Genomic DNA, 27,119 nt, shown 5'->3' with positions numbered 1-27,119 from the left:
AGAAAAGCAAATATTCAAAGTCTGTTGTTCAAGCTGGTAAGATTATGAGAAGTTTATACATTTTTTCTACCTGTGTTTTGAAAATGTCCTTAAAGACATGACATAAAATGCTACAGATTTTGAGATTTCACTGAAAGTATATTAAGTCAGAGGGATGTGGTGGCGCTGCAGGTTAAACCGCAGAAGCCTCTGTGCTGCAAGGTCAGAAGACCAGCAGTCGTAAGATCGAATCCACGCGACAGAGTGAGCTCTCGTCGCTTATCCCAGCTCCTGCCAACCTAGCAGTTTGAAAGCATGTAAAAATGCAAGTAGATAAATAGGTACCACCACAGTGGGAAGGTAACGGAATTCCGTGTCTAGTCGCACTGGTCACATGACCACGGAAACTGTCTTCGGACAAACGCTGGCTCTACGGCTTGGAAACGGGGATGAGCACCACCCCCTAGAGTCGAACACGACTGGACTAAATGTCAAGGGGAACCTTTGCCTTTACTTATACAGTATTAAGTTAGATGCTATACTGTCTTATAGATTCCAAGTCAACATATTCATTGCTCAGTCCATGTGCCACCACGGACTGAATGTGCATCTGTAGCTGCTTTGTGGCAACTTCTCCCCAGGTATTTTGACGGTACCATCACTTACATAGCTTATATTTTCCTTATCAACATGGATTACTCTAGGATAAATACCAACATACACACTGTGATTGATGGATGGTTGAATAGCAGCAGTCAGTGGACCCTTGATGTAGACACCCTGCATCCCCACAAACAGGTAGTAAATGTTACCAGCATGAACAATTTTTCTTGGGCAGGAATGGCGAAATTGGGTGTCGTGCATATTTTGGCTCATAACACTCATCAGGCCATAGCCAGCATGACCCTAAACAGCAGGAACTGTAACCTACGAGCTCTTGGGGGCCAAAGTTCTCTACCCCTATTTTATGGGGTTGGAACATGTATGCAGCCATGTAACTCAACTTTGGATGCTACTTTGCAGTTACACTCTGTTGCATATGCAGGCGAAGGACCATATTCATTGGTTCTAGCTCTTTGGATAAAGCAAACTGTTGTCTGTAGCTTATATGGGAGTTCTTCATCAGTCACCATCTTAATTCATCTGCATCAATCTTTATTTTGGCCTTTTCTCCACTGCTTTGCATTTCAAAGCTTTTGAAATGATAGGCAGAAACTGCTCTCGAGCAATGTTTCAGTATAGCTGAGCAGCCAGGTTAACTATAAATATACAGTATATCTGTTTCATAAGTCAAGCGTGTTTTTAAACATGACATTTTATGGCTGGAAAACTTGGTTGCATTTCAGGAGGAACTCTATTTGCAGACAGTCATCTTCATCCGGAGAAATTATTTTTTAATAATGTAAATGGACAAGGGCAATGACCCATTTTGCAAAGGTTACCTTTATAAACATTATATTGCTTTAATTTTAAAAATAAAAAACTCCCTGCTGTAGGGCTCAACTATTTCCAGATGCGGAAATATTTGGGTTGGAGTCAGAACAATTTTTTGTTTCTTAGTCATGAAGGATCTACAGCTTTCCATCAGATATTTCTGTGACCCATAAAATGCTGAACAGAGCAGGCCTAAATGTGGTTGGGAAAAATGAAATGTTGGATCCCCCTTTCCTTCATCACTTCCAAAGCTCCGATGGTTTCACAGGGTGTGAGAGGTTTTGCCCTTAGGTTCCCCCAGCAGTTCCAGATTTCCCCGCTGCAAAATGTTAGCTGTGGTGATATGGAGGGGACTAGCTAAATCAGCCTTGTATTGACATAGTGAAGGGACCTGATCTGGGATTATCTCAAGGGAATGAAGCACTTTGGCTCTAGCACTGCCTCAAATAATTTATCTAGCCCCTATCCCGGACCTGGAACATCAATTTAAGGGCCTAAAATATGCTACCACTGGCAGTAACAGGTGGTAGATTTATACACATGTAGTAGCACGCGTGGAAACAGAGTTGGACAAATTCAAACAAGACTTAAAAACCTACTTGTTCAACCTGGAACCATAGGGGTTGACCATGGAAATAGGCAATTATTGGGATAGAATTACTGTACTTTAATTATTTTATTGTTTTATTGGGATTGAATTACTGTACTTTAATTATTTTATTGGTATTATAGCTATTTTGATTGTTTATTGCTGTAATGATAATTGCTTACTGTATGTTTTTATCATTATAATTATGCTATGGTTGTATTTTAACTGTTTTTTACTATTGGAATGAGCGCTGGTATAGAGTGCAATATAAATAAATATTATTATTATTATTATCTTGTATCAAGGTCCTTTCATGATGAAAGATGTACGTCTAGACTTTGCTCCAACTACAGGAAAATCTTTATATCATCCTGATCCAATTCAGATAGCTTGAGTCATTAGGATTGTTCTGTTAGTTGTTCTGTACCGAGGTCTTGTTTTTAAGAAACATGGAAGGAAGATTCACAGCAACAGAGAATTACCTTTAAAAATGATTTAAATGGCTTTACCTTTCAGAAAGGTAAATAATTTTGCACCTCTCTCTTTCCCTTTCCCCAAGGCTTCAGGAGAAAGAGAAATTCCCTTCCCTCATTAAAATTTTCAGATTTCTAGAGTCCTTTTCTCATCTCACATGATATCATAAGAACCCTGTGAAGTTGATTAACAATACAGTATTCCCTCTTCAAAAAGGAACCTTAGAAACAAAAGAACTTGCCTAGTGGCCTTCAGTAAATAAGTGGCTATCTGACACAACTGTTGCTCTCTTCTGAGGACTTGCTGAGTTGATACATGAATAAAGATTTGGCAGCTATAATCATTTACTGGGAACTGATGGCAGGCTAATTAACATCAATTAATACTCTGAATTCATGTTTGTTGTGAATGCGGGTACGGCTGTCTTTGTTGCCTCTCAAAAGGCCCTGCAAGTGCCTCTTCTCTATTTATTGCTGATAAAAATATAACCATACTAAACCAATTTGCTGCCCTTTTATAACCCAAATCTGCTGCAGTGGTTTGGCCTGGGTAGATAGATATGCACAGAGTTTTGTTGCATAGTTCAGTAAATAGTTCCCTGGGAGAACAGATTCCTGTTTACATTATTATAATTTTTTCTTATGAAAATGTTATGAGAGAGAGATAAAGATTTAAAAAGAACAATATTAATAATTAGGTTAAGGATAGAGAAATTTTTAGACTCTCTTCAGTGTTGACTTACCTATATTTTAGTTCTTCACTTCCTAGATAGAAATGTTCATATAAGGAATACGCTTCATTTCCTTCCCAGTCTTTCAAGTGTATTTTAAGAACATACTGCTTCTGGTTGGTTAGTTGAGAAACCAACTCATTTCCTAGCCAATACTCCCCAGAAGGGTTCCCAAATCCCTATAATCCAAATCAAATATTTAAATATATTAGTTTTGTTTTCCTTTCAGTTAAAAATCATGTCTCTTTTTTTAAAGCAATGTTATAGCTGTCGAGCTATTAACTCATAAATTCTATTGCAAACCAGTTTCTTAATTTTTTCAGTTTTGAGAAGTGAATTTCAACCAGTGCAGACTTAAGAGTAGGAAAATAGAAAAGAATAATGTCGATCTGAAATACCCATGTTTTTAAAAGCCTGTAAATTAAACATCTGTATGTTAACAGTATGTGTGGAAAACATACATTTTCTTTTAAAAACACAAACATCTGTCATTCAAGTTTCTCCATAAACAGAGTTTACCTCAGGTCTGCTTAAAGAGACCACCATATTGGTTTTGGGGGGGAGGGGTGCTCAATCAGGTTGGCTGCCTGGGTTCTCTGTCAAATGCTAAGACTCTAAGGCTTAGAGGTCCAACAGGCAATGCGTGTTAAGATTTGATGGAGGATTATTGGTCAGTGGTAATATTCAAGCAATATGTCTCAACAGGAGCCAGAATGGCATAAGGACATATAGGTAGGTGGAGATGACTTGACCCTATCATATCTACTAGCCCTGGGAAGAGAGCAGTCACTTCTTAACTCTTATGGCTATATTTAAAGGAAAAATTAGAAATGAAGAACTTTTGACCGTCGGGATGAAGAACTTTTGACTGTCGAGATGTTTTCAATTGTCCATTATCTTTGATCAAGCTGGCTGAAGCATCTGAGGCTTGAAGTCTAAAGCACTGGGAAGGCTAAAGTTTTCATACACCTGCATTACGTAATTTTGCCTTACCATTTTGTACTCTGTCCATGTTCGGTCAAAGTCCACACTGCCATCTAAGCGTCGCTGAATTATTGTCCAACCTCCTCCGCTGGTTTCCATATCACAATATGTCTGTTAGAATATACAAACACAGAAAATGCTCACTCTTAATTTGATTCCTTGTACAGTAATATCAGAAACAAATTTCTGTGAATTGAAATGGGTGGGCATGCTCATTTAAGTACTGTAATAAAAATGCCCTATCTAGTGTGAAAAAGTTGCTGCCATAATCTAGGAAAAGTGATAACAGATATTTTCTGTATAATGTTGTAAGATGCAGTGAAGATGGCAGGGATGTGGCCAATGTGCTCCAGCATTACTGTACACGGAGAAACAGGGTTAATACCGATCATCTCTTTGGGAGGTAGAATGGGACTGGTTTTAGGCATAATTCTTCTCCCTCCAACACCACTGGGGTTACAGGCACCGGACCTCCGTATATCTCAAAATATGTGCATAATTTATGCACAGAGCATAATTTCAAAGCATAAGCAGTGAGTGAGAGAAAACAGAGTTCCCTCTATTGGAGTTCTCTACCATAGTGTTGACAATAATTTCCATCAGTATCATGTGTCATCATGAGCCTTAAAGGTCCTTATTGACCCCCTGATTTAGAGGCTGGATAAGAAATGCTGTGTTTGTGAGCAAGCAGACCACTTTGACAGTGTTGAACTCATGCCCCTGGTTCTGGGTAGCCAGGGGGCACATTATTTATTGACTATTTATTTATAGAAATATTTATTTATGTGAAAAGAAATCTGTGTATAACCAAAACCCTGCTACTCAGACCTGTGCAATTCAAGGGAGAAATGCATTTTCCTCTGTCCACCCATCCGGTGATCAGTTTCCTGAAATCTAAAATGCTAATCATGTGATTGATGGGAAAAATTCCTCTACACAACCTCCTGCCTAGGGATCAATGAATTGCAGCTTATTTATCTAACTGTACTATACTGTAGTGAAAAATATATTCCAGAAGTGGCTACAAATATCGTTGAAAGCCTCCTTCCAGCAGATCCTGTATCATGCTGCCAAATTTTGGTTTCCAAAACACTTTGTTTTTGTTGTTCAAGTCCTAAGTCTGCTGCTCTGGCAGAGACCTACATAGAAAAGAAAACTAAGAAGGACAAAGGCTCACATAATCAAGAGTTGGATTAGAAATATAACAGAAGGAAGCATATTTTCTTCAAAAAGGTGTAACTAATTCTCATAAAAGGTTCAAAGAGTTATTTGCTACAGCTTTTCAGTTTTCTGAACGTGATTGACTTGGGCATTTTGACTCTTAGAGCAGTGGTCCCCAACCTTGAGCCTCCAGATGTTCTTGGACTACAACTCCCAGAAGCCTTCACCACCACCTCTGCTGGCCAGGATTTCTGGGAAATGAAGTCCAAGAACATCTGGAGGCCCAAGGTTGGGGACCACTGTCTTGTGTGTGTGTGTTTAGTCGTTTAGTCGTGTCCGACTCTTCGTGACCCCATGGACCAGAGCATGCCAGGCCCTTCTGTCTTCTACTGCCTCCCGGAGTTGTGTCAGGTTCATGTTGGTTGCTTCGCAGACACTGTCCAGCCATCTCATCCTCGATCGTCCCCTTCTCCTCTTGCCATTACACCTTCCTAACATCAAGGTTTTTTCCAAGGACTCTTTTCTTCTCATGAGATGGCCAAAGTACTGGAGCCTCAGCTTCAGGATCTGTCCTTCCAGTGAGCACTCAGGGTTGATTTCCTTTAGAACTGATAGGTTTGTTCTCCTTGCAGTCCAGGGGACTCTCAAGAGTCTCCTCCAGCACCACAATTCAAAGGCATCAATTCTTTGGCGGTCTGCTTTCTTTATGGTCCAGCTCTCACTTCCATACATCACGACAGGAAAAACCATAGCTTTGACTATTCGGACTTTTGTCGGCAAGGTGATGTCTCTGCTTTTCAAGATGCTGTCAAGATTTGTCATCGCTTTCCTCCCAAGAAGAAGGCGTCTTTTAATTTCAGGGCTGCTGTCTCCATCTGCAGTGATCATGGAGCCCAGGAAGTTAAAATTTGACACTGCCTCCATATCTTCCCCTTCTATTTCCCAGGAGGTGATGGGACCAGTGGCCATGATCTTAGTTTTTTTGATGTTGAGTTTCAGACCGTTTTTTGCACTCTCCTCTTTCACTCTCATTGCAAGGTTCTTTAATTCCTCCTCACTTTCTGCCATCAGAGTGGTATCATCTGCATATCGGAGGTTGTTGATATTTCTTCCGGCAATCTTAATTCCGGCTTGGGTTTCTTCCAGTCCAGCCTTCCGCATGATGTATTCTGCATATAAGTTAAATAAGCTGGGGGACAATATACAGCCTTGCCGTACTCCTTTCCCAATTTTGAACCACTCAGTTGTTCCATGACCAGTTCTAACTGTTGCTTCCTGTCCCACATATAGGTTTCTCAGGAGACAGATAAAGTGATCAGGCACTCCCATTTCTTTAAGAACTTGCCATAGTTTGCTGTGGTCCACACAGTCAAAGGCTTTTGCATAGAGGATGTAATCTAAGTTTAAAGGGGGCAGGAGTTTTCTTGAGTTTTCAAGTGAATTTTATCCTGAAATGTTAAATCACCATATAATTCTTCACATTATTGAACTGCACAGAGTAGTATTTTAACAATACAATATATATACATTATATGAAACGTAAAACAAATGGAATAATCTAAGAAACAGAAAAGTCAAGTCTTTAAGTAAAAGACAAAATATTTGTACAATCTGGTGTTTCTTCAGATCGTATAAAGTAAAGCCTCTCTGGCCTTCCAAAATACTTTTTTAGAGTGCCATCTACAACGTAAATATAACTCTCTTGAACTGTTATGTTTTATTTGAGAAAAGAGGAAAATGAGATCATTTTTATAATAGCACAGTGGTATATCTTGAATAAGAAGGTAAGCATGTCAGTTTTACATTGTCCTTTCTAATGAAAGCTTGTAAGGGAAAAAACAAGATCAGTAATGTGCATTGTGCAGGCAGTGTTTATAAGTCCCTCGAAAGGCCAGACTGAGCACTGACAGGAAAAGATCAAAACACAAACTGCCACAGTCTGATAAATAAAAGGCAATTCTATTTCACTCTCAGTAAATAATGTAAAATAATATTTGCAGTTTAAGCCAATTTGATAGAATAATCTGACAGTCCAACACTCCCTCACACAAATATCATCAGTATTTTCTCTGTACAACAAACTAGTAATTCTATAGCTTCCATATGAAGAATGAAATACACTATTACTGCTTCTGTAAAACTTCAGTTTTCCAGGGTTGTTCTATGGGGCTCCATCCAAACTTCATTGAAATGAATAAACTAAGCAATAATAGTGCTTGATGGATTGCAGTCCTAAAATGGTGATAATCCATTAAACTGCTTTGTTTTCAAATAAGAGGCATTATGATGCTGTTTAAATAGTGTAATCATTGTGCCCCATATACCAGGTCTGGGAATAAAAATAGTACCATTAATCATACTGTCTAATTGCTGGCCTAACACTGACCCTGCTTTGGGGTAGGTTTTACAAGAGCATAGTAAAACAGTCATATATAGAAATCTGTTGACAATTTGAACCACAAATAGCTTACACGTTCTACCTAAAGGTGACTGGGTGGTTTGTCAAACAGATTTAGGCCACTGTTGACTCTTTCTCTGTTTAGTGGTATCAATACTATGATGGCTTACAGTGCAAACAAACCAACTAAAAAAAGATTTATGGCCGAAATCCTGTTACTTAGTGTAGTAAGTCACACTATATGGCCATTGAAGCAATGGGAATTTAGCAAGTCAATTTCTCTGTATATCCTATTGATTCAAATGGGCCTACTCTGACTATACTGTGCTAAAGTAAGTTGCAAATTAAAGTGGGGCCATTTGAATTAATGGAACCTACAGAGGAGTTGACTCACCAAATTAATTCAATGGGATTTACTGTGCTAAGCAACAGGATTTTGGCCAATATCTGTATTACCACCTCTGTTTGTTTTCTTTTCATTAGTTTGTTCCTTAGTTTTCTCCTTTGGTGTAATGAAGGGGTGAATGTGCATAAATGGTAGCGTACTGTGAAGAGACTGCCGTCCTATAGTCCATTTTAGATCCCTAAACATTGGTCAGCCATCAAATCTTCAGCAGCACAATTGCAGATACTCTGATCTGTAGTGGGGCCAACCTAGAGAACATTTGTTACGATTTTCATGAATTTGGTACTAAGGTTCTGCATAGTTTTTCCATTATTAGTTACTTGTCATTCAACTCTAATCACCAAACAACATGTGCTCTGCTTGCCAAAACATTTGCAGAGAAGCTGATTCTTATATGAAAGTACTCTTCCCAGCTAAAAATAGGCTTGATTAGGCAAATATAAATACAAATTTGTCTGCTGGGTATCTTTCCTTACTGCCAGTTTGATAGATTGTGCATAGAACTGTCTTTCCTTTTCTATTTTAAACTTTCTAATATAGACACACTTTAAAATGGTTCTTATATGTATGTCACTATTCAGACCTTCTGTAGGTGTCGTAAACAATTTATCAGCAAATTGTTTCGAGGGGGGAAAGGAAAAATTAATCTGGTTAGTGGGAAAAAAACCAGATAGTTGAAGGCATGTGTATGTTGTGTTAAAAAAAAAAACAAGAGGGGCTGTATGTATTAGAGTGATCAACCAGTGATCCTTGTAGGAATGTTTTATGGAAAAGTATTTCAGGGATCTTCCATGGGCTTGAGCTGCTGTTTCCAAGAAGAAAGTAGAGTGCCATGGTGTATTTAAACATTCTTAAACTTATATAAGAACATTCTTAGTCTGGAAAAAGTTCCTCATTATGACAAAATTTAACAAAAAGAATACAATACCTTCTTCTCTCCTGACAGTGTGAAAATTCCACTAGTTGTAAATCCTGATTTGAATGCTTCGGCACAATCCTTGAAACTGATCTGTTCTTCTCCAGCCACCAAAGCGTTCTTGGATGCTAAAAAGTAAAGACATGAAATCATACTGGTTTAATCCCGGATCTGCCTCCTGTGGACAGAAGGGCTGTGCTCAGGGAAGGTGCCTCTGTTCAGGTTTTCAGGGACATCCCACCTTCCCCAAACTCGGCAGTTTCCCTTAAGACCCTGCAGTGTTTTCTGGGGACTAGAAGGACTGCTCTGGAGAGGAAGGTGCAGAAGAATCCCATTCCACCAAACTATTTGCACATGCCTAAATCTGGAACCAGTCCATTTATAACAGCTATTGTAGAAGGAAAGTCTGTAAGGTCAGACTTGATCACTGTAGCATTCTGTCACTTGCTGCATTCATGCACAGTTTTCTTGAACTTGTCCAACTGTTCACCAATTAGATTGGTTTAGACTTTGCTGGATATACAAGCCTGCTTCCAGACCGTAATTGCTTTTCCACACTTCTCTGATAGTTTTAGAAGCTTCCCCCTTAACTTTGGCAAACAAACAGGGTACTGTTTTTTCCCCACATTAAGGCTAAGCCAACATGTTTTGTTTACTTGTTTGTGCAGTACTTAGAAGATAACATCAGTAAAAACATGCATAGCTTTGGAAATGTTCTTAAGAAACTATTTTTAGGGCTGTCAGAAATAAATTGCCCTGTAAATGGCACAACAGTATTTGTTGAAAGAAGTGTATTCTAAACTGATTATTATATATTTGAAAATATAAGTAGAACACGCAAGAAGTTTTTCCAGTACAGAATGTTCCCCTTCAGGGTATAGCATACCTCATTTCCAAGATAATCCATTCCATTTTGCTTTCACCATTTTTAAACTCTTGCTTCCCTGAAACATTGATCACCATCTCCTGCCCACTGAGCTTGCTCAATCACTTTTGGACCATGTTTGGGATCCATGACCGCAGTCCTTACTGGTTTGGGTACTTCTGTTCCCCCAAGTCTTCTATCATCTTTCTCTTGTGGTAGGTTTTATGCTGCTTCTGCTACTAAGGTAGTTATACTCAGATAATTATTTTACCATAAACTACCAATTGGATTCAAATAAACATTGGTAGTTTATTAATTGAGGAATATAATTTATTAATAACAAGTTTCTGAAGGCTGAAATTATGCTTCTGTTGTAGCAAAATGGATTCCCTGTAGGTTTTGAAAGTGCTGAGTGGGTTTATATCCACATATACCTGTGAGGAGAAACTTCCTCAGACTCCTCATCAGGGAAGAAGTGTTTTAATTGGCTTAGTTGACCTGCATCCAGTTTAATCTCAGCTGGAGTGAACTCACTGAATCAATACAATATCTTATCTGATAATTCACCATCCAGCAATCAGTTCAGTGGGCAGAATCCTGTGCCTTCCAGCAGTCAGGCAGCTTCTGGGCTTGTACAACATGGTATTCAGTAATACCTTCTTACAGAAGCTCAAAACTGTAGCGACTCATGCAATAGATCTTTGCACAGGTAAATGAAGTGAACAGGAATCTGCTCAATATGTTTTATTCAGTTGAGACTAGTAGTTGGATTTAAGCCCCTACCCTCTGGGCCAGCTTCATTTTCAGTTGCTGAAAGAACCTATTACTGACTCATCAAAGGACTGATTTAATTCTGATCCTAAAGTGCAAATATAATGTGGTGGAAGTTATTCCTGTGTGGCTACCCTGTCACATTGTCAGGGATTGTTGTAGATGACTCACAGTCTTGTCATTCTCAGAATTACTATGATATGAGGATTAGCACCAATACATGAAATTGACACAATGGACTGCACATCATGGAGCTACATCAGAATAGTTTGGACACTCTGAATCATTTTCTTTATGTCAACATGGATAGGAAATAAAACTAACCTAAGCCTTTATGTACTTGTTCTGATTATGCTTTATGTAAGGAAAGAAGCTGTTTGTTACTGCAGAAACAGGGGAATCTTGATCAAAAACCCCCCCCACAATTTCTCACTATAACAATTTATGTGTTCAACCTCACTTACGATTTGGTGTAGAAATTATAGAAAACAAGTTCTGGACTGTCTCCCTCAAATCATGTTGCTGTTTTTGTAGGAATGAGTTGTTAGCTGTAGCAGTGATCAGCTGTTTCTCCAGTTCTTCGATTATAGAATTCTGCCTAGAAACTAGTAACTGAAGCTTATCTTTTTCATCCTTTATCGTCTGTAGCTGGAGCGTATGTTTGTCTTCCATTTCGAGGACTTTTTTTTCTAAAAAGCTAAGAAAAGCAAAAAAACTTGTGATTGATGCACCATTTATGAGTACAAAATAGTACATTTAAATGTACTAGTTAAGCAACCATGATTGTCCAACGTAGACTCAAGTCAGAGGGTTACTAAGCTACAAAAATGTCAGCATGGTAAAGGTTCTTGAAGGCAGTTTCTCCCTTTTACAAGGGTGGTGGAAAGAGAACCTGACCTCAGTTACAATATTTTATTTGAATGCCACATCTCTTTAGTTTCCTGACCCATTCTTACACACCAGTTTTAACTAATTGAAAAGAAAAAGGGAAACAGGATTCTTAAGAGGCTGACTGCTGTGTGTAGCGCAAATGTTCAGCACTCCTGTAGAACTGCTGCCTGTACACACTCCAGAATGTAACATATTCACTTAGCTGCAGTACAACCTGCATCACGTGTCTTCAGCTAACAAAAATGTCTTTGGAAGGGCTCCTGCTTTAGTGTAAGGGATACCTCTGGAACAACCTTCCAACTCTAGATTTCTAACAAACTGTGCACAACATGTCAGAATCAGAGGCTGGGATCCAACTAGGGAGCTGGTTCTGTTGAGAAAACCAGGAGGGAGCAGTCTGCACTCCCCCAGAGGTCCCTTCAAGCATCCTTAACACTTCCATAAGGCTCATAAACTCTCTGGAGAAAGGTTTTGGCAGTGCAGAAGGCTGCAGGGGAAAAGAGACAGAAAGTCCCATTGTACTAGCAACTGTCCACATGACTGATATTAACGCTCACTCCTGATTTTCTTCATCAAATGCTTGAAGAAGTATATTGGCTCAGCAGACAGGACTTCATTTGTCTCTTCTTCCATTAATACTGGAAGAAGCATTAATAGCACATGTTCCAGTGCATCAAATGTATTTTTCCCCTCGTAGGCAGCACACCGTATATTTCCAGCCCTATTCCTATGCTTACCACAATAAATGACTTTGTATTATTGAACCCCTGTTTACTTTGCTCCTCTTGGGTAAAGTATCTTGTTTGCATAAAACAAACCTTGTAGGACCATACACAAATATATCAGGAGAGTGAAGACAAATGTGAAAACATGACCTTTCCCCCCCAATGTTAATGTTTCCTAGAACTGAGAAGTTCTTTCAGCATAAGATTCCTACTGAATAAAACAGTTTGGCTATTCAACCCTACAATGTACTACTACAAGCATAACACAGAGGCCCTATGATCTGTTTGGTCCTTATTTTATAAAACAGCTTGTTTTTCTCCACAGTACAGCTGTTGACATGTGGACCTCTCAGTATGAAGACCTAAGAAGCATTAAGCAGAACATATGTGCTAATTATGCATTCATGATTGATAACTTGCATTGTAGCAAATTACAGTCCCATTTAGTAAACAATAAGGTTGATTTCTCTTAAATATGCAACTAGCCAACTGCAGGTCACACACAAGGCTTGTGAAGTAAATGAAGGTCATAATTCCCCTTTCTTTTCCTGCTGGCCTAGTGTGATCCCAGCTCAGCAAGAAATGTTAACAGTTCTGTTGGCCAGCTGTCATTCAAATATTCTGGGTAAACAAAAAGAGACTCAACATCCTTTGATGTTGTAGAGTGAGTAAAGAAGGAGGCAGGGATCTTGTCTGTCTTTCAACTGATGCTAAGGACTGGATTCAGGTGTTTCATCTCTTTGGTGATTTAAAAAAAATGGAATTAAAATTCTTGTGTCACACAATGCAGCTGAATAATCAGATTTTGGCCGGCAATCATATGAGATTGCTCTAATAGGAACAGTGAGTTTGACCACATTTTGAAGTTTGGGAGAGAAGACAGATCTCAGATCCCTTCCAACTCCATTATTCTATGATTCACAGCAATAAAAAAAGTATAAGAGAAGACAGCATTCATTACTCTTGGCTCATTCTCTTAAAGAAACCTCTCCCAAACAGACAGCTTCCTGATCTTTTGATGTATAAACCCCTATAAGCCAGCAAAGCCAGTTGAGGAATTGTGGGAGTTATTTGAAAACATCTGGCGAGGACCAGGTTTGGGAATGCTCTATTACAACAAGTTGCATTGACCAAATAGTTTTGGAAAAGAGGAGTGGTTCTGTAGTTTGGTCAATGCAAACTTGTTGTAATAGAACATTCACAAACCTGGTACTTGCCAGATGTTGGTTGTCAATGGATAAGGAAAAATTGTAGAGTTTAAGGTGTTATTTTTGTGAGGGTGAAGACTACAAAGTGTTGTTCAGCTTAAGCAAGCAGTGGAAAGCTTACATCTCACTCCAGCAAAAAAGCAAAGCAAAGCATGCTGCTTATATATGGCACTTAAAGCACACTCTGTGTGGTTTACAAGTTAATTACAGTATGCAGGCTATACATTGCCCTCTCCCCTAGTGAGCTGGGTACTCATTTTACCAACCTCAGAAGAATGGAGGTTGGAGTGAACCTTGAGCCAGCCACCTGGGATTGAACCCCAGGTTGTAAGCTCACTTTTGGCTGCAGTACAGCAATTAAATTACTGCACCACAAGGCTCTTAAGCACATGGTTAACTTCAGTTCTTCTATAGAATTTATCTTCACTATACTCTACATAATGTCCACTGTACTCTACATGGATTTTCATAGAAATTAAGACACACACCCCTCAATCTTTGGCACATTAAATAAATTCCATGTATGTAAATAATATTTTCAGATGTTAATCACTTGGTTCAATTGTAGTATTCTCTTAGCCAAACAATGCAAAACAATGCAAAAACATTCCAAAAGTAAATGCAGCTAGCTGAGGCTACTAAGTTGATTTACTAGTGACAAAAGGACAATTGATACCAGCAACACATAAATATACACTAATAGTTATTACCTGTTTTTTTCTTGCAATTTACTGATCTCACTGGTCTGATCCGAAATCTGCATCTCTAGCTTGTTAGTTGAAATGGAATGTGCTAGAAGCTGTCTTTCAAGTCTTGATGTCTGATTCAGTACCTATATTTTGATAAATTCAAATTTAAAATACATTTAAAAATTCAGCATACTGTAGTTTACAAGTTATTTATTTATTTATTTATTTTATTTCTATCCCGCCTATCTGGTCATACAACTAATCACAATTAGAGAAAAAAGAATACAATGAGGGATCTGATGTGGATGAACAAACTGAGGCTCAGTCTAGACAAGACAGAAGTTGTTAGAAGAAAAGTCAAGCTTGAATTTACATCCTGTACTTGATGGGACTGCACTTGCTCTGCAGGATCAGACTGGAAGACTGGAAGTGGTCGTAAAACCAGCATTACTCTTGGAAAACCGACTGTAACAGGTTGTTACAGGCAGAATTGCCTTTGCTTAGGTTCAGCTGATACGCCTCCTGCATCACTTTTGACACAAGCACAAGTATTTTCTGATTAGGCTATTGAAATCTGGTCTATAGGGAGATGCCCTTGAAAAATGAGTGAAAGCTACAGCTAGTAGAAAATGCACCAGTTAAACTATTGTCCGATATGCTTTTTAGAGACCATATATCACCAATCTGGAACCAATTGCACTCAGATCCAATTTGTTACCAAGCTCATTTCAGTATGTTGGTTTTAACCTGAAAAATTCCTGAACATCCAGAGGCTAGGATATCTGAAAGATCACCTCCTCCCATATATGTCTGTGCAGAATTTGAAATACTCAGTGGAAGACCTGTTGCATGTCCCACCAAAATTTAGGTTGGTGAATGCATGAGATGAATTTTCCTGCAGCAGCATCTTAATTGTTGAATTCCTTTTTAGAGGAAGTCAAACTAGCTCATTATTATTCAGGTTCCAGCAGGCAGCCAAAATGATATTGTACCGTGTGGCTTTTGGTTTTTAAAACTTGTTTTAATCTGTTTTAAATTAAAACATTTTTTTAATATTTTTATTATATAGTATTTTGGGGGTGCACGGTGGGTAGGAAAGTGGTTAATTAATTTTAATGAGTAATAAATGAATATTAATTCCACACAGTACTAGCTTGTAGCAATATTGTAAATAAAATTAAGAAAGGGAAGGTTCTATATCCACTTAAGGGGGACTAAGTCACTCACAGTAGCATAAGAATTTATGGGAAAGGACCTACCCACTTCATCAGATACTTTGCTATTGAAATCATAAAGACATTCTTGACAAGGAAAAATTTTCCTTGTAAAGTTTCTTTTTCCTTGTTTGATCAGTCACTTCATAGTTTCAGTTTTAATATGATGTGGCTGTTACATCTTCTTCTCAGGTATGCCCTTTTTGTGTCTTAAGAATAGCATCTGCTTTTAAGAACTAGGAAGCAGAACTGACATGTGGAGTGTTGCTTTCCGCTCCATTCTGCTACTTGTTCTTTAGTCCATATCGTTTCCCCATTGTGTTTTAAAACAACTTTTGATTCATCAGAATTTGGCTTCAGTTGGCAGGAGGAATTTACTCACTTCCTTAATGTTGTACAGTCATTCAGGACGTGATTTCACACTTAAGTGTATTTCCAAACTGTTGCTGAAGATTTATTTGCTTACCGTGTTTTTATACTGCCCTTCGTCTTATCAGATTGCAGAGCAGTGTACCAAGAAAACAACAGATAAAACTTGAAAACAGAAGGAAACGTGCAGAATTAAATTAGCAGAATCTTTTGAAATGTCTGAATAAATAAAAATATCTTTGCTTGGCACCTAAATGATAGCAATTGGTGATGCCAGATGAAAGTCTCTTGGGAGGGCATTTTTCAATGGGGTATCACAGCCAAGAAAGCTTTCTTCTTGATAGCTAATCCTTGTACTTTACCCCAAATGGTAGAGGTATAGAGACAAAGAGCTTGGCAGAAAACCAGAAATAACCAATACCTTAAATTGGACCTGGAAGCAAGCAGGCAGTTCATGCAACTTAAAAAAAACCACACCTGTCTTTTTAGAGATTTGCCTGACTTACCAGTTAAATTCTGGCAGCCATATTCCATAAAAATTAAAGCATCTAAGTTATTTTCAAGGGCAACCCACCTTTTAACACATTACAGTAATAAAATCTGCAGTAGAGTTGGTATGTCTCAGACCACTGACTGAAACCTGCCCATACTCAAGTTCCGGGCTGGGAGATAAAATCTCAGGGAGAGCAACACTGGAGAAGGACAAAGTTGGGTTGTATATGTGATGTTTTAGAACCTGGGCAACCATTGACAACCTGAAGCTCCTGGCACCAGAACTGATTGGTTCAGGTCAAAGCTGTGTATATGTCTGTTGAACTAGTTGCAACATCAACCCAGCAATAAGGCAGGAGAGAAGGGAGAGTATTGGGGAAAGAGCCACAGACGTCATGCCACGGAATCCATTGGACTGTTTCCCTTCGAAGTGGGAGTAGAGTGCCAGTGGTGTAACCTATAGACCTTCTTTTTGCAGAAGCAGTGGTTCAGAGCCTGGAAATAACTGTCTGTGGGCTGGGCAGTGAGCTTTTCACGATCCTCAGTACCTAAGAATAGCCTGAAACCCCCCCCCCCCAATGTGTCCTATGCACTGTAGGATGTGAACTCTGGTACAAACCACTGTAGCTGCTGGGTGCATTTCACCACCTGTCTGGTGGTCAAAATGTACTTTTCCCCAGCTCTAGGTCACCATATTACATGTTTTACCCAGATTCCCTTTGTGCCTCTTTCCACAGTTAGTTGGCCTGGAAGCAGTTCCCCCCCTGCCTTCAAATCCTTGCCTGTCCCTCCATGAGAGTCCATGATATGACATTGTATTTGCCCAACTACTGGTCTTAGGTCTTGACTCTGAAATATCGGGGAGTAGGATGCTCCTAGCCTGGCATTACTTATGGGCAGGCTTATGGGCCTGGCATTACATGTCAAAGTACAAATCACAGAAGTCTGAACCTAGTGCCGTTGAGAAAGGAACTATTCAGTCAATCTGCTTACACTGTTCATTTTAATCCAGAAGCTGAACAGAAGCATCCATTAGTCATATACTGTATTTTTCCGTGTATAAAATGACACTTTTTCCTAAAATAGAGGAAAAATTGAGGGTCGTTTTATACACAGAAGGCGGCAGCAGGAGACAGAGGTGGAGGAGCAGCCGCGCTCAGCCACCTCCCGCGGCTGCCCATTGACTGCTGCCCCCACCATCCGATTGCCCCCTCCCAGCGCCATTGCTGGGGCCCACCTCCAGCTCATGCTGCCACCTTGTCCCCTGCCTGAAAGGTGCCTGTGAGTGGCACTGGAGGAGGCGATCCGTTCGTTGCACCGGCGGCAGCAGTCAATGGGCAGCAGCGAGAGGCGGCCAAGCACAGCTGCTCCGTTGCCTCCATCTCTGCCTCCTGCCGCTGCTGCAGTCTCCTCCAACACCACTCGTGGGCTGAGCAGCAGCAGCAGCAGGAGACGGAGACAAAGGAGCAGCCATGCTCGGCCACCTCTCGCTGCTGCCCATTGACTGCTGCCGCCGCCGTCAAATTGCTTCCTCCAGCGACCATTTCCTTTGGACAGGGGACAAAGTGGTGACATGAGCTGGAGGTAAGCCTCAGCAGTCGCACTGGAGAAGGTGGTTGGATGGCGGAGGCAGCAGGAGACGGAGGAGCAGCTGTGATGGGCCTCCCCTTGTGGCTGCCTGTTGATTAGGGGGTTGTTTTATACATTGGGGGGTCATATACATGGAAAAATACGGTACTTCTGAAATGCTAAAGAATGCAACATAGCCATATACACTTCAATATAAATGGTGAAACTAACTTGCCACCCCCACCATCCCTGTATTTTACAGCTGTGCATTTTCCCCTAGCAGAAAAAACAAGTACAGTATAATGTGGATCAATTACTGTCATTTTCAAAACTTTTGAATGTTCTGGTCTTTTTAATTACAACATTATGTTGTAGCAGAAATGCAGTAGATGTGTGAGAGTGTTCATTTGTGTAGATATCTCCATGGTATGCTAGTTACTATAGCAAAAGAGTTTCTGTACAGGAATTCCAAAAATGTAACTCCACACATGCAGCATGAGTTGGTACATTCTTGAGTCCTCATCTTTTACATTATTTTGATTGAATGCTTTTCTGTTTTTCAAAATCAAAATGCACAAAAACTCTCTGAAATATGCACAGATAGTTTTACTAATTAGCTGTGTGCTAGTAGAAAGATTTCTGCACCACACACACACACCCCTTAAAAGTAAACCTTTGGAATACCATCATAAGAACATGCAAGCTATTTTTTCAAAATTTTACTTCAGAAGTTTTGAAATGAATTTATTATTTCAGGATGTCTGCATTGTTTATTCTGTAAATGTAATAGTTTGTGGTTACTCCATGATAACCACACTTCTGGATGGAGTTTGACTTGTGAACTATCATGTAGGACATTTCTTTTCTCTCTTCCCCATTTGAGTATGAGAATCTTTCTGTTCTCCTTAAGGAACCAGAATTGATTTGGGACTTGGACATCAACTTCAAAACATGTGACAATTTATTTTTCTTTGTTGCTTCCTGTTATTTCCTAACCTTTCTCCCACTCAGTTCAATCTTTTCATTTATCCTACAGTTAAATATCTTGAAACACTAAACCTTATCCAAGTTTCCTCTCCAACTATGTAGTGCATAAGGATGCATCATTTCTAACAGCTTGTTTGAGTGCTGCACGAGGGACTACAGAAGATATAACTTATGGATACTCTCTCACTTCAAATTCCTAATGGAAGCACAAAGATTTTGCTGCGGTTTGGAGAGCAGGAAGAGCAATGATCATTAGAGATCAGCACGAACCAAATTATGAACCAAAACAACCCCATGAACTGGGTGGTTTGTGGTTCACTTCAGATCCTGTTTTGTCAAAATGAATCAAAGCTCTGAAACTTCTTACACTTGGTACTTCGTTCTTGGCAAAAGAATGCTCCCCACCCCCTTCCTACTGCCTCCATCACCTCCCTACCTGGTTCTGCTGCCTCCTTCTCTTTGTCCACCTCCACCATCTTTAGAGACGGTGGCCTGGCTTCCCTTCTGTGAGCTGGATTAGCTGTCTCTGTGCATGAGCATGCCTATCAGCTGATGGGTGTGCACATGCGCAGAGACAAGCAGCCCAGCTCCCAGAAGGGAAGCTGGACCACTGTCTCTAAAGATGGCGGCAGCAGAGGACAAAGGGGAGGCGGCAGGACCAGGTGGAGGGGGCAATGTGGGCAGTGGAAAGGGAGTGGGTGGGAGGCAGAGGAGATGGAGGCATTAGATTCCCATCTCCCAGTCATGAACCGGAGAAGAATGAACCATGAACCAGTTTGTTTTTCTGAAGTTTGTGGGTTGCCATAAACTATGAGCCACCCCCAATTCATCATCTTCATCAACAATTTATTCATATGTGACTTTTCTGTGGTAAAACCATGTCCAAAGCATCTTATAGAAAGCCTCAGAAGAATTGTGTAATGCTTTGTTTTTCCCTTATAGTTCTCTAATACACTCATAACAAGATCAAAACAGAGAAACAAACTTATCAAAGCATCTCTCATTCATACCACGGTGTTATTAGAAACACATGAAGAAAAATATTCTCTTGATACGGCTTGCAGAAATTCCCATCTAGCATACTAGCTTCCTCTTGACTGTGGTTGGAGGAGATACATAATTTCTGCTTTCTTGCCAATGCCTCAGTGAGGATTTGGCCCTTCCCTCCCTGGTGGTGTGAATCATTCTGAAAAACTGCCCTTTCCATTGTAGTAAAACTTGGGGGGGGGGAATCAGCAGGTGTCAACAGAAGCTTTTTAAAGCCTGGTTGCAATGGGGATAGTGGGCGTGGATATGTGTGAGAAAGAGTAAGAGAGTGTGTGTGAGGAAGAGAAGGAGATAAAGAACAGGAGAGTGAATGAGACAAGATAACAATAACAAGAGGGGTCACATTTCAGCAGTGGGATGGCCAGCATTCACATGGATAAGGCTCTGCCCACTGCTAATATGTAGACCCATGTACATGCTTGCTGGAACCAGTTTAGGATCCAACAACGTTTGTGGGAGCCAACATATCACCTCTACTAAATTAAAATGCATAACATAGCTTTGGACTCATCATCTCTTCTCAGTCTTCTCTCAAGCATCAAACATTTCCATTTTTCGCAAGGAGCTGTTTCCTGCTTCTAAACTGAATGTTCTCACAGGGCTCCAAATACATGTGTCTCCTCAGGGCCACAAGCGTAACTCTTAAGACACCAAACATAAGAGACATGACTTTGGATTATCCAGAATTATTTCAGATTGAACTATTACTACTTACATGTGCTTCAACATCTGTTAATTTGCGGGTCTGTTCAGCCGTTTGATTTAGAAGGTTTGTGCCTATTTCCATCATGACTGCTGTCTGGTTCTGTACTGCGTTCTGCTGGATCTCTACCATTTCTTTTTTCATGTTATCCTGGATATAATTTTCAAGCTGCATGACAGGAAAAAAAAGAGAATGTTTGTAACTGTCTACTGTTTCATTTGTTTCATAAAGGCGTTCACCATTCTCATTTGACTGCTGATCCTCCTTAGTGGTGACACTTTCTCTTCATTTAATAGGCAAGATGAAATAGGGTAGCCTGGTAGAAGAACATCAGCTTGCAATCTGTGAGCCAGCTGTACAAAACTGAGCCGCCTGCTGACCTCTGAGTCTGTTTGGGGGGGGGGTTAACCTTCTTACAGGTCTAGTTCCATCAAAAGTCTTTCTAAGAAACTCAAAAAAGCAAAACAAAAATATGCATTAGAAGAGTATTCATGAGACCACAGCCTGTTGGGATTATTGGTGTTTATTACAGTGTTGCAGCCAGGTACAGCGTTTGTAACCTACTGAAAATAAGATCAGTTCTGGAAACTAGTATTAGGCCAAAGAAAGGAAGACAGAAATGCACCCTTTATTGTATTAGAGAATCAATTTATTAATTGTTCACAGGCAAAGGATCATTAGATTTATTTACCATAGCCCTTGCAAATTGCTTTCATTCATGCAGGCCTACAGTCAGCCATTATGGAGAGCCAGTATGTTGCTGCCTTTCTCTGGCAGCAACACCATGAAACAGGAAGGGCTACAGAGGAAGAAAGATGAAGGAAGAAAGCTTGAGAGTGCAGCTTTATATATTGATTTAGAAAGATCAATATATAAATCACTATATAAAGAAGGAAATTATCTATCTGGCTATTGATCCTGCCTCCTCTGTGCACACACCAGGACTAGAGTTCTTAAGGTTTCCTTGGTCTCAGACAGTAAATATACAAGAGGAAGAAAAAGCATCATGGGTGTGTGTTACTACATTGGCCATTTACCCCACAATTTATCTCACTCTGGGCTGAGATGAATTTGAATGAAAACCTGGTGGCTACACAACATAATGTGCAATGCAGGGGGAGCCCATTGTGGAATCATCTTCTCTTTGTGTGGAGTCATCTTTTTGGGTCAGGTGCTAGTTTCAATTTGTTGCAATCTGTTTAGTATTACTTTTGCCCGCTTTCTGCCTGTGTGGTTCCTTGATTTGAAACAAAGGGGCTCTTGGGGTGGGGCGTAACGGTTCCACTCAACCAAGCGTGTCTTGTATCTAGGGGCAGGAGGAGGGTTCACCTAAGTGTTGGAACAGGCTTCCACTAGAGCTCTTAGGAGACCAATAAGAAAGAAAGGAAGAGTGGAGCCCACTGTCAACTGAGCGCTCTGATTCCGCTGACTGCTGCAAATCTGAATGTCTACAGCAAATTCGCCTAAGGAAACTCCATTTCCATAGATAAGCATCACAATGCATCAACTTGCATTTTTCCCCACTGTCTAGTCACTGTCTAGTTAATTCTGCCTCATGCAGACATACATGTAAGGTGAAGCCAGCATTCCCTGGGTTGAACGCTGCCACTTTTTGAGTAGCTGGAGCTGATGCTACAATGACACTGGCAAGCTGAACTGCAGCAATTAGGCTTTACTGTGGCTTGATTCGCAACCTGTTTTATTTATTTATAATATCCCCGCCCCCCAGCTTTCTCCTTAAAAAGGACCCAAGGTGCCTTACATCCTTAGAGGACAATATTTAAAGCTCAAAACAAGAAGTATACAAATAATAAAAAGTGTCAAGCAAATGCAGCTCTGAGAAATGGTAAACACAAGTAATAGTAAAAACACATACAAAGCAGTAAGGCATACCAAGCCATTTACAACTCCCACTCAGGCAAGAAAGAAAAATGGATTTTTCCAGGTACAGATGATTCTTGAAAGTATTCTTATTGTAATGCAAAGGATTTGACAGTGGTTTGGTCTTGAATTGCCAGTAAAAAGCCATTAACTTTATAGAAGACTTGTTTCTTATTGTATTGGTTTGGATTAATTCAGCAGTCTGCATTGTTGGATTCTTCTTCTGGAGAAGGGCTGCCGATCGGGAAGTATGGCACACATTTGCATTTTCAAATTTGCCGCAAGACCCCCTGCATCCAAGGCCTATTTACCAATTCATGTCACTAATCACCTATGGAGTTGATAAATGCTGAATGTGGCAACCATTTCAAAAGTAAGGCAAGACTGATTGTAAGATTAAATTTTCTTCTCAACTTTGAACTTCCTTTGGCGTGGGAGGAGAGGCCATATTGTTTTACAGATACCATTTCTAGTCTACCTAATACTATGGCAAACATTTGATCAGAAGATTGTACAGGAGAGGCTAAAGTAAATGCAAGATGCTACTAATGGTGAGGAAAGGAACTTTGGCGATGGTACCTGGTGTTGGGAACAGTTGTACACATTCCTGTTCTCATCTGTGTAACACTGAAGAGTATGGACATGCTCTTAAGTGTAAGGACCATAAAAAGTTGAGTGACCGCCTGGAGACTTGGCTGCATGGCAGCTTCCCATCATTATCACTTCTGGGGCACCCACTGCACTAGTATCTAGTATTGTGAACTCTGGACATGTTATTTAGAGATGAGTGAAACTTAGGCAAAGGCTCAAAAGTTTAATCATCTTCCTGAACCAAGAGTTCAAATGTGTAAGAGGATCTTATACCTACGTTGATAGGGATTAGACAAGAAGTCTGGTATGCTGAAACAATGTTGTTTGTGCATTGTTATTCAGCTTTAAGGCAAACAATGCATAAACAGCCAGGGTGAGAAACAATGTCTTCCTTCAAAGAATGCCAAAATAACAACTGTTTTGAAATGATCTCAGAGCACATTCTCATAAGCACTGGGGAGCTAATAATATATTCCAAGGCTTTCATGAATGGGTTTGTTGTTGTTTTAATTTTAGGCAAATGCCATACCTTTCCGTAGACCCTGAAAATCAATCTTTTCTTTCTTTTTCCCATTTTCTGTGATATGTTTTAAGGGCTCTTCTGCCCCTTAGCAATGCTATCTCTAGCTGGATGTATTCCCCCATTTCATAATTAACGTCCCAGCTCCTTAAAAAAGTAGTTATTTGGCAAAGCTACATTTCTAATAAGAAACAATTACAGCTATTTCTGTTTCTACTTGTATTCATGGGACATGTTTCTCTCTTCCCTTTTTCTTCCCATGTGGACTTTGTTTCTTAATACTTAACATTTTAAGGTCCTCAGGAGTAGGAACTCGCCTCTTTCTTTAGTTCTATAAAGTCCATGTTTCTTATATGTTATTCAAATGCAGCAGCACATATAGTAAATATATGTTACAAACTTTAAAAGACTGTATCTGTTTCTATATATTTTGTTAATTGCATGGATTTCACATTATTTAAATCTGTTACAGGGAATTTCCATTTCTTGTATTGTTATAAGAAGGTCTTTTTAGTGTGGAGCCAAGCATCAAGAGTTCAGTTCCCCTTGAGACTCCCAGTAGAGCATGTCAGCCTATGTCGCCCAGGGCAAGCTGCACAGTCCCAAAGCAGTTCCAAAAGAAGGAAATGGTGGATCACTTCTGTATATTCCTAAAAATCCCTTAAGGGATTGCCATAAATCAGAATTGACTTAATAGTAAATAATCATTAGTTTGTAGTGCTAATAATTATTGTCTTTTTCTCAGTGCTAAAATATCTAGTACACTTGATTTTGCTCAGCCCAGTAGTCCAAACAAGAGTTATGTAGTAAATGTCTGAAGCTAATTATTGATATGGTTCAAAATTGGGAAAGGAGTACGACAAGGCTGTATATTGTCCCCTGGCTTATTTAACTTATATGCAGAATACATCATGCGAAAGGCCGGACTGGAGGAATCCCAAACTGGAATTAAGATTGCCGGAAGAAATATCAACAACCTCCGATATGCAGATGATACCACTCTGATGGCAGAAAGTGAGGAGGAACGAAAGAACCTTGTAATGAGGGTGCAAGAGGAGAGTGCAAAAAACGGCCTGAAACTCAATATCAAAAAAACTAAGATCATGGCCACTGGTCCCATCACCTCCTGGGAAATTGAAGGGGAAGATATGGAAGCAGTGACAGATTTTACTTTCTTGGGCTCCATGATCACTGCAGATGGAGACAGCAGCCACAAAATTAAAAGATGCCTGCTTCTTGGGAGGAAAGCGATGACAAACCTCGACAGCATCTTAAAAAGCAGAGACATCACCTTGCCAACAAAAGTCCGAATGGTCAAAGCTATGGTTTTTCCTGTCATGATGTATGGTAGTGAGAGCTGGACCATAAAGAAAGCAGACCACCGAATAATTGATGCCTTTGAATTGTGGTGCTGGAGGAGACTCTTGAGAGTCCCCTGGACTGCAAGGGGAACAAACCTATCAAATCTAAAGGAAATCAAGCCTGAGTGCTCACTGGAAGGACAGATCCTGAAGCTGAGGCTCCAGTACTTTGGCCATCTCATGAGAAGAGAAGACTCCTTGGAAAAGACCTTGATGTTAAGAAAGTGTGAGGGCAAGAGGAGAAGGGGACGACAGAGGATGAGATAGCTGGACAGTGTCTGCGAAGCAACCAACATGAAAGTGACACAACTACGGGAAGCAGTGGAAGATAGGAGGTCCTGGCGTGCTCTGGTCCATGGAGTCACGAAGAGTCGGACACGACTAAACGAAACGAATTATTGATACATTCAAAGTTGTTGATTAAAGTTATTACATGTTACAATTTCAGAATTCCGACATTCCCTTCCATTTATTCCATATCTGTATATTATTTCCACTGCACAAACATTTCCCGTACAGGTAGTAGATGAGTCCAGTATTGCTTAATCATAGTGTTTAATCTGTGAAGTTGCTTCATAATCTCAGGACAGATAGTATAGTTACTGTGAAGAGTGGTTTGGTAGAAACAGACTTGAAACTGTGACTTACTGAGGCTCATCATGCTATGTTAAACTATGGCTTGTTAGACCCCACTTTCCTTCTGCCCCCATCTACAATGGTGGAGGGATGAGGGGAGTTCCCTGCCCATTGTTTAAAGAACAGGTGCTGCCCAAGGGGGCCATACCTTTCCCACGTCTACGTTCAGGGTGACATGTGTATGTGGCCAGTGACTGAGGTAGATCAGTGTCTTTTCAAAAAAATCCACCAAACCTTTCTCTCAGGGATAAAAGAATTAATGACAGCATGTACCTGGCTGCTTTATTTGGAGGAGGAGAATGGTGTGCATGGCATTTAACAACATTGTTTTGCTGCTTTTAAAGGCAAGATGAGGAAAGGGGAGGTAGAGTATTTACAGTTCTTAACAAAGTAAGAAGAAACATATAATTTAGATTTAGCATATATCTTTCCCTTAGCAGTTTGAACTTTGTTATTAATCTTGATAAACGTAAAAAAAAACTGGTTTTGCTAATTCCTTTTTGAAATGAAGACCTCAGTGATCCTTGTTTACGTCTGTTTCATAGAACATCAGACACCAGACTAACAAATTGGTTGTGCTTTTCTAACGATGTTATAGTTACTCTTCAGCTATGTGATTTATAATCCCACGTCAATGAAAAATATAGTTCCCATTTGTGAGATCTCAGTTTTCCTTTCTTTAATGTTTTTTGCTAGGCATTTCTGTTCTTGGCAGCAACAGCTGAATACACAGTTCTTCAGTTTTGCCAGCTATGTACTACCCATTAAGAATGGCACCAGTAAATATTATAGTACATGAAACAGATCACTGTATGAAAAAAACAATCTGGCTGGAACATTAATAAAAATTAACATTGAAAACATTTTGTTGCCTGGAGACAAAGACGTCCAGAACCAAAGGGCTTGGACATACCCATTCCAGTTCTTCAGTATTTTTTTAAATTTATTTTTGGAACAGCACATCCACTACTTGCCATATCACACATTGTTCTGAACGCATATTTGAACCCAGATCTCCCCGCTCTTAGTCCAGAACCCTGACCACTGTATGACACTGACTATCAATCAGCATGGGACACATGCAAGTATAAACCCACAAATAGAAGACCAAGCAACAGATAGAAACAACTGCTGCCTGAACACAGGTTTTTCCTTCCTTTGCTGTCTTCAGATTTTGTGCATCTGTGTCTAGACACCAGGCCTATATCTTTAATTCATTCACTGCCCAGGTGAAAAATAGATGGTGACAATTTTGACTCTGAAGAACCAGTGCTTACAACTATGTCATTACTTGCTTTTGAAAGTATAATGAGTTTTAACATTTTAGTTATCTATCACAGCAAGATGAAGTTGGATTGACAGAAGCCGGGATCTCCTATGGGCATATGGATTCAGTGGACCAGAGTTCTTTACTTTTAATCTAAGTGTTTCTGAAACTCTGGGTGAAGTGGTTGTTCTTATTTGAGCTTTCTGGCCAAAGAATATTTTCTTCAAATGAATTCTGGAATGGCCCAATATCTTGTGAATCA

The 27,119-nt window shown here is 39.9% G+C and overlaps 2 protein-coding genes across 6 annotated transcripts in view; one reads left to right on the top strand and one right to left on the bottom strand.

The window, feature by feature from the left end:
- MCPH1 (microcephalin 1) overlaps positions 1–27,119 on the top strand; it is a 143,746-nt gene that overhangs the window by 48,461 nt on the left and 68,166 nt on the right. The gene's annotated exons all lie outside the window — the stretch shown is intronic.
- Positions 1–27,119, bottom strand: part of ANGPT2 (angiopoietin 2) — a 61,070-nt gene that overhangs the window by 4,738 nt on the left and 29,213 nt on the right. Inside the window, exons 2-7 of the mRNA XM_020797822.3 lie at positions 20,614–20,769; positions 14,242–14,363; positions 11,172–11,404; positions 9,084–9,199; positions 4,200–4,301; positions 3,219–3,385 (exon numbers count right to left, since the gene is read on the bottom strand). Of these exons, the coding sequence (XP_020653481.3) occupies positions 3,219–3,385; positions 4,200–4,301; positions 9,084–9,199; positions 11,172–11,404; positions 14,242–14,363; positions 20,614–20,769 (896 nt within the window). The remainder of the gene's footprint in view (positions 1–3,218; positions 3,386–4,199; positions 4,302–9,083; positions 9,200–11,171; positions 11,405–14,241; positions 14,364–20,613; positions 20,770–27,119) is intronic.

The sequence above is a fragment of the Pogona vitticeps genome, chromosome 1 (assembly GCF_051106095.1).
Source record: "Pogona vitticeps strain Pit_001003342236 chromosome 1, PviZW2.1, whole genome shotgun sequence".
Lineage (NCBI taxonomy): Eukaryota > Metazoa > Chordata > Lepidosauria > Squamata > Agamidae > Pogona > Pogona vitticeps.
This window is presented reverse-complemented; position numbering and strand designations above follow the sequence as displayed.